Here is a 17665-nt window from a genome sequence, read left to right as displayed (position 1 = left end):
ACTGTCTGTGTGGAGTTTGCACATTCTCCCCGTGTCTGGGTGGGTTTCCTCCGGGTGCTCCAGCTTCCTGCCACAGTCAAAAAATGTGCAGGTTAGGTGAACTGGCCAGGCTAAATTGCCCATAGTGTTAGGTGAAGGGGTAAATGTAGGGGAATCGGTCTGAGTGGGTTGCTCTTCAGAGGGTCGGTGTGGACTTGTTGGACCGAAGGGCCTGTTTCCACACTGTAAGTAATCTAATCTAAACCTATCCTCCACCAGGACGTTTGTGAACTGTCAGTTTCTTCTCAAGAAGAGGCCTGAACAATTCCTGATGAAGGGCTTTTGCCTGAAACATCGATTTCCCTAATCTTTGGATGTTGTCTGACCTGCTGTGCTTTTCCAGCACCACTCTAATCTTCACTCCCCAGCCACCACCACGCTCCTCCACCTGGCTGAACTTGGTCTCTCAGTAAATAATTTCTCCTTTAATTCATCTCACTTCTGCCAAGTCAAATGAATGGCTATGGGCACCAGTTATGCCTGACTCTTTGTACGGCATGTGGATTAATCCTTGTTCCCATCCTACACTGGCCCCCTCCCACAACTCTTCATTCGGTTCACAGATGACTGCTTTGATACCACTCTGTGCTCCCACCAGGACCTTGAAAACTTTAAGCATTTTGCCACCAATTTCCACGCTGCTATAACTTTCACATCATCAATTTCTGACACTTCACTTCCTTTCCTTGACCTATCTCCATTGTGGGGAATAATCTGTCCACTGCCATCCACTACAAAGCCACTGACTCCAATATGTACCTTCACTATAGCTCGTCACACCCCACGTCCTGCAAGAACTCCATCCCATTCTCCCAGTTCCTTTACCTACATCGCCTCTGTTCAGATGATGCCAAACAGTGCTGCTGACATGGCTTGCTTCTTCCATAACCGTGGTTTTCCAGCCACTGTGGTTGACAGGGCCCTCAACCGCATCTGAGTTATCACCCGTGGTTCCGCCCTCGCCCCTTCCCATCACTCAGCGGCGTGATCGGATCCCCTTTTCTCACTTTTCCTCCCACCAGCCTCCATGTTCAAAGGATCATTCTCCGCCATTTCAGACAACTCCAGCAGAATGCCACCACAAACACATCTTCCCCTCAGTCCATCAATTGCATTTTACAGGGATCCTTCCCTCTAGGTCACCCTAGTCCATTCCATGACCAAACCCCTCCCCCCCCACCCCACCAACTCCCCTTTCCCATCTAACTGTAGAAAGTGCAACACCTGCCCCTTCATCTTCTCCCTTCTCACCATCCAAGGCCTAAACAGTCTCTCCACACGAGGCAACGTTTCAACTGTACCATCTCCAATCTTGTGTATTGTATTCACTGCACCAAATGTGGCTTACTCGATATTAGAGACACTAAACGCAGAATGGGTGACCGCTTTGCAGAATACCTCCAGTTTGTGAAAGCACAACCCTGAGCTTCCTGTAGCAGGCTATTTTAACACAGCGTCCTACTGTCATGCCCACTTGTCTGTCCTTGGCATGCTGCAATGTTCCACTGAATCACAGCGCAAACTGGAGTAACAACATCTCATCTTCAGACTGGGCACTTTACAGCCTTCTGGACTTAATATTGAGTTCAACATCTTCAAACTGTGAACCAGCTTCCATTTCTTCCCTTTCTTTTAGCTTTACTTGTTACATTGTCCTATTTATTCCGTTTCTTAGAAATTTATTTGTTACATTCTCCGTCACATCCTCTCTCCCCTCCCCCATGCCAGTGGGACTGTCTTTCAAGCCCAGTAGTTAGACACACCATTGTTCTGCCATTCTTGTATTACAATCATGTAATCTGAACTGTCAACATCTTTTCTCCACTAGCACTCTACACCCACCATCACACCCCAACTCTTCCCCAAACAATCCCCCCAACTATAACATAAATACTGTCCCTCCACACTTCACTTCAGCTCTGAAGAAACGTCATCTAGAATCGAAACATTAGCATGCTGTCTCTCCATGGATGCTGTCTGACCTGCTATGATCTCCAGCATTAGTTGTTTTCAGAATAGATTCCAGCATCTGGAGTAATTTGCTCCTTCAATTCCAACACTGACTGAGGTTATCATAAGGATTCCCCTTCTCAACTTCTACCCTTGCTTGAGGCATGGTGACCATCCTTGGTTAAACCACCAGTCATCTCTCTTTAATGGTAGAGCAGCTCACTGGTTAGCATTGCTGCCTTACAGCACCGGAGACCTGGGTTCAATTCCACCCTTGGGCAACTGTCTGTGTGAAGTTTTCACATTCTCCCATGTATCTGCATGGGTTTTCCAGTTTCCTACCACAGTCCAAAGATGTGCAGATTAGGTAGATTGGTCATGCTAAATTGTCAAGAGGGTGTAGGGATGTGCAAGCTAGGTGGACTAACCCTGGGAAATGCAGGGTTACGGGGAGAGGATAGGCATGTCTGGTATGGATGTTCTTTGGAGGGTCGGTATTAACTCAATGGGTTGAATGGTCTGCTTCCACACTGTAGGGATTCTGTGATTCTATGGTCTGGTAAGAGAATAGCAACATTACTTGACCAGATGACTTCACGCCTAGTACTTTGTGTCATAATGCACATACCTCAGAGGAACACTGGCAGGGTCCTGTGCTCATTCTTTTCATTTGGAGAAGCCTCAGCCTCATTGAGACACCAAAAATGGAAGGCTGTTTTCATACTTTCATTCCTATCTTACTTGTAAATGGATCTTTTCTATCTCAATCTTAAATAGATCTCACTTTGTGATGATTTGGAGGTGCTGGTATTGAACTGGAGTGCACAAAGTTAAAAATCACTCTACATCAGGTTATAGTCCAACAGCTTTATTTGGAAGCACTAGCTTTCAAGGAGCTGCCTCTTCATCAGGTGCTCAGTGCCTCGAAAGCTAGTACTTCCAAATAAACCCGTTGGACTATAACCTGATGTAGTGTGATTTTCACTTTGTGATAGCATAGTTTCCAAATGTGCTGACTTCATTTCTATGCAAGGGATGTTCGGTATGAGTGCCCAGCAGCAGTAGCCACCGAATCATTACCAGAGTTTAGCTTAGAGTGGTGCTGGAAAAGCACAGCAGGTCAGGCAGCATCCAAGAAGCAGGAAAATCGATGTTTCGGGCAAAAGAAATGTTGATTTTCCTGCTCCTCGGATGCTGCCTGACCTGCTGTGTGTTTCCAGCACCACTCTAATCTAAACTCTGGTTTCCAGCATCTGCAGTCCTCACTTTTGCCTTCCGAATCATTACCAGTCTGCTCAACATGTGATTCCACATTTTTTCTGGACGTATCACTACCTGGTATGGCAACTGTACCATTCAAGATCGGAGACAGTTACAGAGAGTGGTGAACTCGGCCCAGATAATCACAAAGGCCAACCTCCCATCTATAGAATCCATCTACCAGGCCCGCTTTCAAGGAAAGGCTGCCAGCATTCTCAAAGATCCATCCAACCGGCAATGTTTTTCTACAACCTCTAACAACAGGGAGAAGGTACAGAAGCCTGAACACATGCACCAGCCAATTTTATAACAGTTTCTACTTTACTGTTGTTAGTATACTGAACGGACTCACAAACTCTTAACATTCGCCTGTATCTGTGTTTTTGTTTTTGCCGCTGTTTACCTATTATTTACTTATCTATGCTACTTAACTCTGTGATCTGCTTGTATTGCTTGCATGACAAAGCTTTTCACTGTCCCTTTCTAAGAGCAATTATGGATGAGCAAGTGACACCCACTCGCCATGAAGAAATTTGAAGATGCCTGTAGCAAAATAAGCTTTCATCCATGTGTACATAAAATATAAAGGATATAGTATTCTTACTCAAAAAGGGGTTTCTTTACATAAGTATGCCCTCGGGCTTTGCTACCTGAAAATGGCTATAGAAATAATACAAGATTATGCAAAATAAGATATGATCTTATTTCTGCTCCAAGGAAGGCATTATTAATTTTTGCACATTCCAGTGCTGTTGAGCTTACTTCAGTATCAACTAGTCAGAGGATTTAGGGTCTTCCAGCATTCAATGCTGTAGTTATTGCTAATGAAGAATGTCCACAAACCCTCCCAGTGCTTCTCTGGCTTTGGCATAGGCCACTTCCATAGAACTTTTATTTACATTCTTTTGTGTCCAGTAGATGTACTCACTTTCACTGCCAAGGTTAGATGGGACCTAGGAGGTAAAAACATCCTTTGAGGAATAACAAAAAATCGTTAGAATTGCCATCTGCAGTAGGATGTATTCTAGCTAATGTGAATTATACATTTTAAATATTGTGCCCCACATGGGATTTATAGGTTTCAATCCTATGTACATTATGACGATTTAAGAAGGACAAATGGAGCATATTAAATGTGTCTGGTCAGTTGTCCATGTCTGACCATTCTGGATGGCAGTCTGAGTGATGATAAGGGACTGTACTGATCTTTTGATGCTGGAGAACACAATTCAATGTCTGTTGGACATGCCCACAGGGATGTGACATCATTCCAATCAGCACAGGTTGCCTTCTGATTCATTTCAGCAACTTACTCACTGGTCATATGGTGCAGAGACCACAACTGACATGATCACTGGCCTTCATTCATTTTCCTTCTCACATCCAGGACAAACTAACTCTTAGCAATCAGGAACACAAAGCTATTGTGACAAAGGTCTGTTGTTGTTAATGTGCATAATTAATAGTAACAAATCTATTTATTTGATTGATTTGGCCCAATTTCCACAGAAATGATGACTTTTGAAGAGTCATTTTGATGATCATAGTTCAAAATTGTGCCTTTCCTGAGTACAAGAGGTTCATTTCCTCCTCCCAGAACAATGACTGAACCCACTTCAACAGCTTGTTGAAGAGACATCAGCATTTCCTACATCGATTTTTGTTCTCTGTAGCCCTGTATTGTCAGGGAGAAGTTGATCCTTCTTAACCATTGCAGTGGATTTGTTGGTTAGTCCGGCTACTCGGGTTCTTCCTCATTGTGGTAGGCATTATCAAGAAGTTCCGACACAATAGGCTATTGTTTAGGCAGGGCAATAAAATATTCCAGACTATTTGGACCTGAAATCCCCTCCCCTTCTGCTCCTCAAAATCTTCTACCATGACCAACAGACAATCCTAGATTGGCCGTTTTAAGTGGGAGGCAAAGGTGTTGTTTGATTTCTGGAGGAAAATGTCTGGTGATATAATTCAGCTGAGTTGTCCTTCTATTTCCAGCTAGTACTCCCATTAGTAACTGAATAACTACTTCTAGTTTGCAACTATTGATTTAAACTTTAATGTTTAAAACAGCCATTGCAAAAAATACAAGAGGAGTGAACTTACCAGCTCCCCTCCCACCAGTCAGGCACATTCTTTGAACACTCAGTTGAAGTGTATTTTAAGAATTTTTTTTTCAGAATAGTCTGGCTTACTCTCTGAGTATGTAACAGCCTGGGTCCCTCGGGTAAAAGAGTATTGGTTGTAATAAAGTATCAGACAGATCTCCTGAAGAAACAAAAAGCTTGCTTGGAGAATGGAAAGTTATGATTCAGTGGTCCTTGGGATATCAAGGCTCAGCTGGGAAACTCCTAAATGTGCAACAGTTATTGTAAACATTACTTACCTCATTAGAATAAAAAGTAGTTAATTATGCTACATTATACAGCAGAACTAATACAAAGCATATTTAATTGTCAGCTGACGTGATTTTATAGTGGTTTGGGAAAAAGCCTTTTAGAAAATGTATATAAATCCAACTGTGTTTTTTAAAGTTATCCTTTTGAAGTTTTTTTGTAGTCCTGGTCCAGCAGAAAAAATGATGAAATGGAACTATGTGAAACTTAAGGGAAATCAAACAAAAGCCACAACCCTTGCAGTAGAAACTTAATTGCTTTAGTTTTAAATGTCTTTTTGCAAGTACTAAAATTGGACCATGGTGTAAAAACAGAACAAAAGAGACATTGCTCCACTTATTCACTTCATGAAACTTGATACTATAAGTAGTTTGGGAATTTTGAACAAAAGACAGTTTACAGAAATAACAAAGCATTTTAGACACAAAAGAAATACATTACCACAACACTTTAGTTCTTTTGTGAAGCCAAGAACTTCTTGCAGTCTTTGTTATCTTTAGCCTTATCACAACCAGGAATGAATAAACATCTGAAAATTTTCAGCAGTTACAAATGCTAACAGCAGATGGGCTGCATATTTTTAAAGCGAGGATTGCCCAAGTAACTTTAAATTTGTTTTTCCTTAATAGTAACTTTAGAGACAATGTCTAGCAACGTTTGTGGGGAAGTACAAGAATGCAATTATTGCTTAATTATTAGGCATTGAACATCTGGAACACAGCTACTAAAAATGACGCTACCTGTGTTAAACAACGTTATTCACCTTTAATTGAAGTGTACTTAAATAATAAGTCTGGGATGGTGATCACTTAAATCAAAACAGCCCCTTTCTCCACAGATTCTGCTAGTCCTGCCGGGTTTCTCCAGTAATTACTGTTTTTAAAACATTCCCTTACATGGTTAAAGACTAAAAATTCCAGTAAATTTGCTGTTTTCTTATTTGGTTCAGTTAAATTTAAAAATATTCATCCAGTGAGTTAGTAGCTGAAGCTAATCCATAGATCTACCAAGTTATATAAATATATACAACCAATTACCTGAAATTAGCAGAGTTCAGTTCTGAAATTTGCTTTGATCCAATTTGGCAAGTTAAAGCAAAATAAAAGCTGACTAATTTAGAGTCAGAAGAATCTTTCTAGCCGTATTTGGGTGGTTGATTCCTAGATGAAAGGGTACATTTGAGCCATAATGAATTAGTGAAAATAATGTGCCTTGGTTGGTCAATTTCTGTATTTATTTGAATTGTTCAAATAAACCAAAAGGAAATTGTTCCATTTTAGATTTAAAAATAGAGAATTTATATCCGTTCTTAAAAATCTTATGGTTGGCATTGAAATTGGTTCTGTGCAGTCACACTAAGCAAATAGGTAGTAATTAAGCAACTTGCTTCAAAACTCACTCAGCTTTTCATAATTCACTTTTGTTTATTTTGCATTATTCCCCAAGACCAGTTGAAGCAAACATATTCGCATTTGTGTGGGAAATTTAAAATTTACAATAAGCCACGTAAACATTGCTGCTTTCACAATCCGAGAGTTGAAAATTTTACTCAAAAATAATTTAAAACAGCAACAGTTTTATTTACATAGTGTCCATAAGGTAAGAAAAACACCCAAAGCAATGTGACCTTTATAATTTCATTGTCTCACGCACACAGACCTTTCAGTGCACAGTGCCTTTAATTTTTTTGGAGCAGTCATGTGCATATGCAACTTAGCTTAGTGGGAACATTGGTTCCAGCTGTTCTTCACAGAGATGAAGTCAGAGCTGAGTCAAGAAATGAAAAACTGGGTGGCTAAAAGCTTGATCAAAGGGGGTAGGTAGTGACAAACGTCAGTCCTTAATACCTATCATGTGGAAGATCCATTGAAAGCAACAAGGAGGGAATAAGCACTGTGTTTGTTGCTAAATTTGTCTGTGACATTTTAAGTCCCAGTTTGAACTCAGATAGCTGGGTTTCCAAGCACTCTGCAAAGCACTGCAGAGGTTGAGTGTTTCCTAGATCATAAACTCCAGGAAGTGCCCACTCAACAGCAGGTCCAATTCTGGATAGAAGATGGGTGACCATCTGAAAGAGAGTGAACAGACAGGAAAAGTTAGAGATTTCAAGGTATTTCCATTCTTAGGCTGGTATTCAGCATTGGAGACAGGAAAGAGTGAAGATACCTTGAAGGCTGCATAAATTATTTTCTTAAAATTATGCCATTGTTCCTCAACTGCCTTTGCTGCTCAACTCCTTTCCCAGTCCTTTCAACTAGCTCTACACTCCTTCCTTTGTATTTATCCTTATTTTCGTTTAGCATTGTTGGTTCTGACCCACTTTTCTCCCTCTCAAACCAGATGCTGAATTCTACCATGTTGTGATCACTGTTTCTTCAGGAACCTTTTTACTGTAAGATCATTTATTAAATCTGTCTCATTGCACATCACTAGATCCAAAATAGCTAAATTCCTGATTAGGATCCACAACATTTTGTTCTTGGAAACTGTCCTGAATATTCTCTGCATTCCGTTATCAATCTGAATATCCCAATCTACTTGAAGATAAAAGTCATCCATTACCACTTCTTTTTTCGACCTCATTATCTTCTGACTTATTATCTGTCCTACCAAATAGCTACTTTTAGGGAGCCTATAGACTGTTCCTACCAGTGTCTCCCATTTTTGTTTCTAACCTCCACCCATTTGGGTTCTATATCTTCTGATTCAAGGCGTTGATGTCTTCTGTATCCAAACTCAAGATCCCATTCAGGCAGGGGTACTTTATTGAGATGAGTTTCCCAGATCTATATAATATATAAGTTGTTATAATTGAATGGCTAAAACTTGTTTGCAAAGATTTCTGAAGGAAGGTAATACTCTCAGCTGGATCCTCTCCTTAAGACAGAGTTACATCAATTCTTCAGACCTACTCAAGTGTCTGTGAAGTATGCCTTTCTTAAACTTAAGTAAGGGGAATCATCTGAAAAGTAAACCTACTTCAAAATACTCCCAAAAAGTTGTTGGTGAGAGCTTGCCATAATTTCCAGTCTTCCCGAAATACAGGGAGGTGCCAGATAATTCGAAAATCGCATATGTGACAAATGTGTTCAACAAAGCAAGCAGGAATCAATAACTCTGGCCAGTCGGTTTAATAATCAGGGAACAATTTCACAGGCACTTGAAAGAAGTTTAAGTTAAGAACGTGTACAGACTTGTTAATGGTGGATTGTGCATGACTAATCAAATTGAAATCTTTGATGAAGTAACAAAGAATGTTGATGAAGGGAGTGGAATAGATATTTTCTTTATGGATTTTAAGAAAGCATTTAGCAAAATGCCACAGAAAAAACTAGTGAACAAAACTGAAGTTCATGGAACAGGAAGATCACATCCACTTGGGTAAAAGACTGACATAAGAACAGAAAACAGCGATCATGGGAAATGGTTGTTTTACAGCTGGAGGTTGGTAAACGTTGGATATCCTCAAAGTTCATTGCTCGAACTGTTGTCTATATTGATAATATAGGGGTCCCTCATTTACAAATGTCTGACTTAGGAATGCTATCCAACATATGAACACTTTCCACACTTCTGAATGGCTATTTTATATTGTCCTGTTTGTGTTCCACTTCTGGCTAGACTTGAGAGTAGAACCCGTTTGCAACTTGGGTCCTGTGTATATTGCAATAGAGGCTAAAGTTTCAAAATTTCCCAATGAGACAAAACTTGGAACTGTGGCAAACAAAACAGGATGAATCAGTTAACTGCAACATTGCATAGGGGTTTCAAAAAGTTTTTTGTCTGTTTTAGAGCAAAGGGGATAATGTGACATTTCAAAGAGATCTCCACACAAGATGATGAAAAGTTTACATAAGGTAGAGAAAGAAGGGTTGTTCCTATAATCTAATGGTACAAAGACCAAGGGACACTGATTTAACATTTTGCACAAAAGATGTAGGGTGAGATGTGAGAGGCTAAAATAATGGACAAATATGCCTGATGAAATTTAACACTGAGAAATGTGAAGTGAAGCAATTTTGGCAGCAAGGCTAGGGAAATGCAATTTATGCTTAATGGCAGAGATGCTGTGAGCATCCAGATAATACAATGTCCTAGTGGTATTATCACTGGACTGTTAATCCAGAGATCCAGATAACGTTCCGTGGACCTAGGTTTGAATCCTGCTACGGCAGATGGTGGAACTTCAATTCAATAAATATCTGGAAGTAAGAATCTAATGATGACCATGATTCGATTGTTGGAAAAAACCCATCTGGTTCACTAATGCCCTTTAGGGAAGGAAACTGCCACCCTTACGTGGTCTGGCCTACATGTGACTCCAGACCCACAGCAATGTGGTTGACTCTTAACTGCCCTCTGGCCAATTAGGGCTGAGTAATAAATGCTGCCTAGCCAGCAACACCCTCATTCCGTGAATGAATTAAAGTAAAATTCACTGAGCCTATGACAGCAACAGGCCAGAAATATAGCCTGATCGAGTCCATGAGCTGGGTGTGTGTCCCTGAGCACAGTGTCCTTGCTGCAGTATTACAATTATGTTTACTGATGTGTCCTGAAGTGCTGCATTGAAGTGCACAGTCAGATTGAAGATGTACCATAAGGGTTTAGAAAAGCTGGCGCATGGTGGATGTTAATATTCGTGAACATGAGTTGTGAGCAACTAGTGCCCATGGAGTGTCGCTTGAGAGCTTGGGGCCCTATGTCCTAGAGGAGGTCCCTCAAATCAAGTTGTAAGCTGAAGTCACCAGGTATTCACTCTACTTGTCATTTGAGAATTCTTGATCTTTAGCTTGTTCAGCACCTTTGGTAAGATAGAAAGCTGAATATTAATGAAGGCAAGTTGGACTCTTAAAATATTTAGCAAGCAGTAGTCCTTCTTAACTGACAAATTGCCATTGCTTAGCGAGAAACCAGCCTCATCACTCAGCAACTGCATTAAAGATGCAGCAAGATGTTCCCTAAGTCAGGATAGGTCAATGGGCCAATGCCTCTTATGCAGACCCAGTATGTCTATTGTTGATCTAAAGGAAACAGATTTAAAGTTGTGGTCCAGACCTTGTGTTTAGTACCAAATTAGAGACATATACCAATCAGTCCATTTAAAACTACATTCTTACCTTTCTCGTATTCTGCGGTGAGAACTTGCTCTCTGTGTTGTGGTCTGGATTCATCAGTGAGATAATTAGGGAGGCCTAGCAGCATGGCTCCATTGCAATGAATGTATGTGCCCATTTAGTTCTTTCTGTAGCTCTTCCCAACGCACTTGTAGTGCCCCTCCTTGCTCCAATTACTGCTCCATACATTTCACATTCACAGTTATTTGTTGGCATTGGTGGGTTTACAGAGCCAGGACTGCAGAGGATGGGGTGGGAACCAAGAGTGCAGAAGTGCTTTGACATTCCTATTGTTTTAAAACAAAACTGCATTCCTCAGCAGGCTCTATGCTTACTAAGACCAAACCTAAACAAATCATTGTAAATATTGAAGTAAGTTCATCTTCCCTTTACATTTCACAATACTAACGTTGCTGAAATCCCCACTATCAAATCCTGAGGGTCATTGCTGACTGTAATATCAACCGTATAAATACAGGGCTGCAAGAGGTTGGAGATTTTATATGGAGTGTCTCGCCACATGGTACCCAAAGCCTGTCCATCAGTTGGAATGATGTTGATTGGAAATATGATAGAATGCTTGGCACTTGCCTGGATGAATGCAACTTCAACAAGATTCAAGAAGGTTGACTCCCTTCAGACAAATCAGTCTGTTATTTGGAACCAATCCCCAACAATCTACTCCCATGATCACAGGGACACAGTGATTGTATCATATACTATCTACAAAATGCAATCCGTTAACTCACTGAAACTTCTTTGATAGCACCTTCAAAACATGCTACTGTTACCACTCAGATTACCAAGGTCAGTAGACACAGAGTAACAATATCAGCTGCATATATCTCAGTACATGTGACAATAATAAACCAAATCAAATGTTATTGGTTGTTAAGTAAAGAGGTAAATTTGCAGCAGTAAACGGTTGTGACATCATCCATGTACTTTCTTGAGATAATCTGCAGCTGATTTACCAATCAATATTTTACTTAGAAATGCATTAGGTAGAAGTAACAAGCTACAAGCTTTATTAATCAACATATTTGAGTAATCTTGAAAACCGTAATTCAGATGAATTTCAGAAACATCTTCCACAAGAGAGAAGTCTGCCAGTATTAATAATTTATGTAAGGCAGTCAAGTCTATTGACTTAGTGCTTAACAGCCATGAAATAAAGAATACAGTTTTATATTGAGGAATTGCTTGCAAATGCAAACCTTATGGCATGAATTTTAGTCAGAATTTGGCTTATAATTACATTTAATGTTAATATTGAGCCTGAGAATTCAGTTTACAGCTCCACAGTTAACTATATTTACCACAGTCTCCCAAAGACATCTGGTTTAATTTTATTAGAATTAACATATAGATATCTTTATTTTATAGATGCTCACTTCTTAAATATGGCATGCAATATTATTTAAAATGTGATAAACTCCAAATTAAACTTAACATGTTGCCTGTTTGATTTAATATTTTGCAAACCAAGATACTGTGTGATTGGTACTTCCTGCTTATAAATTAGGCAAACTGACATTGAAACATATGGTTCTAGTTTCCACAGCCCAAGCAAAATGCTATATTTTGGGAGAACAAATAGGATTCAACATTTTCAGAATTTGTAGAAAGATGCTAAGATTTTAAAATTATATTTTCTTACGAAACGTTTTCAGGGAAAGAAGACAAGCTACATATTGGGAAAATAAGGGGAAAATTAGTTTAAATTTTATACAAGGCTGCATAATACAGACCAAAGTGGCCCTTGAAGGTAAAAGACTTAGGCATGTCTGATGTAGTGGAAGATGGTAATCCTGATTTTAGATTAGAATCCCTACAGTGTGGAAACAGGCCCTTTGGCCCAACAAGTCCACACCAACCCTCCTAAGAGTAACCCACCCAGACCCAATCCCCAACCCTATACAGTAGAACCTCGATTATCCAAACATAAATTATCCGAATTTTGGATTATCTGAATAAGATCTCATGGTCCCATAAAAGGCCCAGCATTAGACAACTCAGCATTCAGTTATCATTTAAATGTTATTATGGCACGCATTGCCAGATAACCAAGAAATGCTCAATAACTGGCACTCAAATTACTGCTTGTTTACGATAGATCAGTTGTTGGTTAAAAGACATTATGGCGTGCATTGCCGGATAACTGAGAAGTGTGGACAGCACGGTGGTACAGTGGGCAGCACAGTGGCACAGTGGTTAGCACTGCTGCCTCACAGCGCCAGAGACCTGGGTTCATTTCCCGCCTCAGGCGACTGACTGTGTGGAGTTTGCACATTCTCCCCGTGTCTGCATGGGTTTCCTCCGGGTGCTCCGGTTAATTGGCCGTGTTAAATTGCCCATAGTGTTAGGGGCAGGGGTAAATGTAGGGGAATGGGTCTGAGTGGGTTGCACTTCGGTGGCTCGGTGTGGACTTGTTGGGCCAAAGGGCCTGTTTCCACACTGTAAGTAATCTAAATCTAAAAAGAAGTGTTTGGATAACTGGCACTCATAAATTACCGCTTATTTCCAGTTATTTGAACGATCAGTTAGCCAAACAAAATACTTCTTGCTTGTGTCTTCCGATAATCAAGGTTCTACTGTGTTTATTCCTGACTAATTCACCTAACCTGCACATCTTTGGATTGTGGGAGGAAGCTGGAGTGCCCAGAGTAAGCCCATGCAGACACGGGGAGAATGTGCAAACATCATACAGACAGTCGCCTGAGGCTGAAATTGAACCTGGGTCCCTGGCGCTGTGAGGCACCAGTGCTAACCACCGATATAAATAGACTCTTCCCACTGACCAATATCACCTCCTCAAATGAGTGTAATCATAAACTGGATCGGAATATCAGAGATATTTAAACTAATTTTACCTAGGACCTTTCAAAATCGAAAACTTTCCTTCAGTTCAAATGGATATTCCTTTTTTGTAAGAATGCTGGTTTTGTATTCAGTTACAATAGCTGGCCATTATACGTCAAGATTTGTATATACACAATTTTTCTTTCCACAGGATTGCTACAATACAAGTAGGCCTTACTACAAGACATGACTTGTAGTACTGACATCTATTGATTTGTTTCTTCCTTATTTTAGTTGCATTTTCATTTTCATTAGTCTGTATTCTCAAGTTACAGAATCTCAATCTATAGAATACTGAATGGCCTTTACAGAACACTAAATGACCTGGACAGTGTAGATGTTAGGAAAATGTTTCCATTAGTAGGAAAGATTAGGATCCAAGGGCATAGCCTTAGAGTAAAGGAAAGACCTGTTAGAATGGAGATAAGGAGAAACTTCTTCAGCCAGAGAGTGGTGAATTTATGGAATTCATTGCACAGAAGGCTGTGGAGGCCAGATCATATTTAAGATGGAGATAGATAGGTTTTTGATCATCATGTGGAGCAAGGGTTACAGGGAGAAGGCAGGACAATGGGGTTGAGAAACTTCTCAGCCATGATTGAATGATGGAGCAGACCCGATGGGCTAAATGACCTAACTTCTGCTGCTATGTCTTATGGTCTTATTAATGCTCTTAATTTTCAACAAACTAAGTAAGTCCAGCCCTTGCATAGTTATGTATTATTGCATTGTGGTGTGGTATTTTATATATCCTTGATGCATCAGTTGTTGTTATAGGTTTAACACTTTTGGATAATTCGACTAATTACAGCTTTGTCTTTACTCAAATATCTCATATTTTTCCAACCACAAATAATTCATTTATATGGAGAGTCAACGTTTTGGGCAAAAGGGCTGATGAAGGGCTTTTGCCCAAAATGTCGACTCTCCTGCTCCTTGGTTGCTGTCTGACCTGCAATACTTTTCCCAGAACCACACTCTCGACTCTGATATCCAGCATCTGCAGTCCTCACTTTCACCTAATTCATTTATATGTCAGCTTTCTTAAGCTATGGTCATAACTTGCACCATGGCTTCACAAATATTCTGACACGTTGTATCCGCCTTTTTGTCTCTCTCATCCCATAATTCATTGGCCATAAAGTCACTTTGCCCTGAATAGCCAAAGAACTTCACAAAATTTGTACCAATAAACAGCTTATAGATTCTATTAGCTAAGTTACAGGAGCAAATTCCTTTGTGCAAGAGACAACAAGGTGTCCATCATTGACGACACTGGAGATTAGCTCATAAAAGGAACTACAAAACTTGTGTTTCAGTTCTAGCAAATTCTCCAGTTTCTCATGATCTCATGCCAACAGCTTGAGCAATAATCACAGTAGTATGTACCATCGGAAAGAACTCTGGGCAGCTACTTGTAAAGTTTATGTACGTATCTGAAACAACAACTTGCATTTGTATAGTTTTTTTAAGTAAAAAATATCCCACATCTTTCATTAATATGTATGGGGAGGAATGAAGCAGAGCCAGGAAATGAGAAATTATGGGGCCTAATTGAAACATTGGACAAGGGGGGAGGAAGGGCAAAGGACTTGGGGAATTTCAAACATTGATTAAAAGCTGTTAAACTATGAATAAGTTTTGATAAAATCAAAGTACTGTGGATGGATGCAGGAAATCTGACACAAATACAGAGAATGCTGGAGAAACTCAGGTTGAATAGCATCTCTTCAGAACTGAATACATTTTGATGTTCCCTACAGTTGTCCACTCACATTATTTCTTATCTCAATTTTGAACATCTCGTTTTAATGCAATGGGATGCCATTGGTCTGATCAAGGTGAAGGAGTCAGCAGCTAATCCACCAGGTTTGCAAAGAGAAAGCTCCAAAGGAAAGATTTTAATAGGCAGAGAAAGCTAAGGTAGAAGCTCAGTTAGGAGATAATCTCAAGATGGTTTGCTGACATGGGGAAGTGTGAAATAGAGTCATAGAGATGTACAGCATGGAAACAGACCCTTTGATCCAACTTGTCCATGCTGTGAAATCCCAACATAATCTAGTCCCATTTGCCAGCACTTGGCCAATATCCTTCTAAACCCTTCCTATTGATATACCTATCCAAATGCCTTTTAAATGTTGCAATTGTACTAGCCTCCACCACTTCCTCTGGCAGCTCATTCTATACACGCACCACCCTCTGCGTGAAAAAGTTGCCCCTTAGGTCCCTTTTATGCATGTTTATGGAGTGAATTTGTACATTGTACTCTGCTCAAAAACTGCATGAATCCATGTAAAATTCTATTAATTCATTTTTTTAGATTAGAATCAGTCTAAACATTATGGCACAGACAGCAGCACGCAGGGGGCTAACACCTTCAATACATTATCTGGGCTGACACCAATTGTTAAAGTTAATCTGAGAATGTAACTTGAAAAAAAAGTTTTATGATTTACATATGAAAGAAGTGAAACTAACATGGTCATTCTAACAGATGAAAGGCTTAACAAACAATCAAAGTATTTTTAAATGTATAATTTCAGTTACATCACACTGTAAACTTTTACTATAAATTGTGCGTCTTACAATTGTGTACTCCACAACCACTTGATGAAGGAGCAGCGCTCTGAAAGCCAGTGTTTCCAGTTAAACCTGTTGGACTATAAGCTGGTGTTGTGTGAGTAAAAATCAAGTTGGCCTTGATATTAGCATCAGGCCATTCTCCCACTTCAACAATTAAATTACAGGTTAGTTAGTCAAACTAGTCACACTACTACCAGTAATCCAGTTTAGCCTTTTTATCGATGCAAGGATAACTTAATTCTATAAGACAAAGGAGGAGGATTGAGTACAGTTTCACGGTGCAACTCTCTTTTTCCAGGAGCAGTACCCAAAGGTAGTCAGACTTCCAGAGGGACCAAACTCTGAATATATGGTATTGGAATGCTCCAAAGTTCCTGGGTGAGACTACATTAAATGTTCATTGTTTGTAATACCTTTTGTGCTCTGTCAGTGATTTTAACATTTATGTTAAGTTTAGTAGCTTGCATTTATCGTTTAGAAGCCTTATCCTAATCACTCAGTTTCATTATTTAAGGTTTCTTCTGGTTGAGATTGAGAATGACTGTCTTAAAATGTTCTTTACTCCTATAAAATCAACACAAAATTTCGAAGTAATCTTATTTTTTTCTGATCATCCCAAGTCACTTGCAGTTCACCCATTCGGTTTACCTTATGGTTTTTGCCCTCTTATAAGTTATGTTACGTATCACCTTTTGACATTGGTCCTTATATTTTACCCAAATGGAAGTACAAAAACCCATCCTAACAGTGATCTGAAACTTCAGGTGTGGCTACTTGCTTTTCTCCAAGTTCATTATTTATTGATTCTTTTATGATGATTATTTGCAGTAGTTTGAGTAGCTCCCTAACTCTCTTTTCTACAAATTATATATTAGTTGTGCCCATGTTTAACTATATCATAGACTGAAATAAACATCCTAATAAATACAATTTTAACTTTTAAAACACAAACTATTCCTAAAGTCCCATAAAAAAAGGACAACAAGAAAGCTTCCTATCCAAAATGTTGTATCTTTTATAAATGCTGACACCATGCACATTTCCAACCAGCCAGAACCTACCATTCATAATTGATTTTGTTCTGTAAAACCAATAAAAATATGTTTTAATTGTCAGACACATGTCTCTTACAGGATCGAGCTAAAGATTTTCTGGAAAATATTTGTGAGTGAAGAAGGAGTTGTTATTCCAGTGCTGGATCTCTTACCAAAAATACCTGTTGAGGGTAAGCACACCAGATCTAAAAGTTGAAATTCTAAATTGGAGGAAGGCTAATTTCGACGGGTTTTAGGCAACAACTTTGAAAAGCTGATTGGGGTAGATGTTCACAGATAAAGGGATGGCTGGAAAATGGGAAGCCTTCAGAATTGAGATAACAAGAGTCCAGAGAAAGTATATTTTTGTAAGGATGAAAGGAAAGGTATAGGCAATGCTGGATGACTAAAGAAATTGAGATTTGGG

The 17665-nt window shown here is 39.6% G+C and overlaps 2 protein-coding genes across 6 annotated transcripts in view; one reads left to right on the top strand and one right to left on the bottom strand.

Moving 5' to 3' along the window:
- Positions 1-6124, bottom strand: part of LOC132822295 (extracellular matrix protein 2-like) — an 80937-nt gene extending 74813 nt beyond the window's left edge. For 2 of the 3 annotated variants that reach the window (XM_060835490.1, XM_060835492.1), the window contains exon 1: positions 5353-5547. The gene's annotated coding sequence lies outside the window, so the exon portion shown is untranslated. Of the gene's footprint in view, positions 1-5352; positions 5548-6083 lie in introns of those variants that run through there. The other variant, XM_060835491.1, reaches the window with a different exon arrangement.
- The window catches only part of cenpp (centromere protein P), a 348905-nt gene that overhangs the window by 328102 nt on the left and 3138 nt on the right, over positions 1-17665 (top strand). For all 3 annotated transcript variants that reach the window (XM_060835499.1, XM_060835500.1, XM_060835498.1), the window contains exons 7-8: positions 16503-16582; positions 17338-17429. In XM_060835499.1, coding sequence (XP_060691482.1) covers positions 16503-16582; positions 17338-17429 — 172 coding nt within the window. The remainder of the gene's footprint in view (positions 1-16502; positions 16583-17337; positions 17430-17665) is intronic.

Source organism: Hemiscyllium ocellatum, chromosome 14 (genome assembly GCF_020745735.1).
Source record: "Hemiscyllium ocellatum isolate sHemOce1 chromosome 14, sHemOce1.pat.X.cur, whole genome shotgun sequence".
Classification (NCBI taxonomy): domain Eukaryota; kingdom Metazoa; phylum Chordata; class Chondrichthyes; order Orectolobiformes; family Hemiscylliidae; genus Hemiscyllium; species Hemiscyllium ocellatum.
This window is presented reverse-complemented; position numbering and strand designations above follow the sequence as displayed.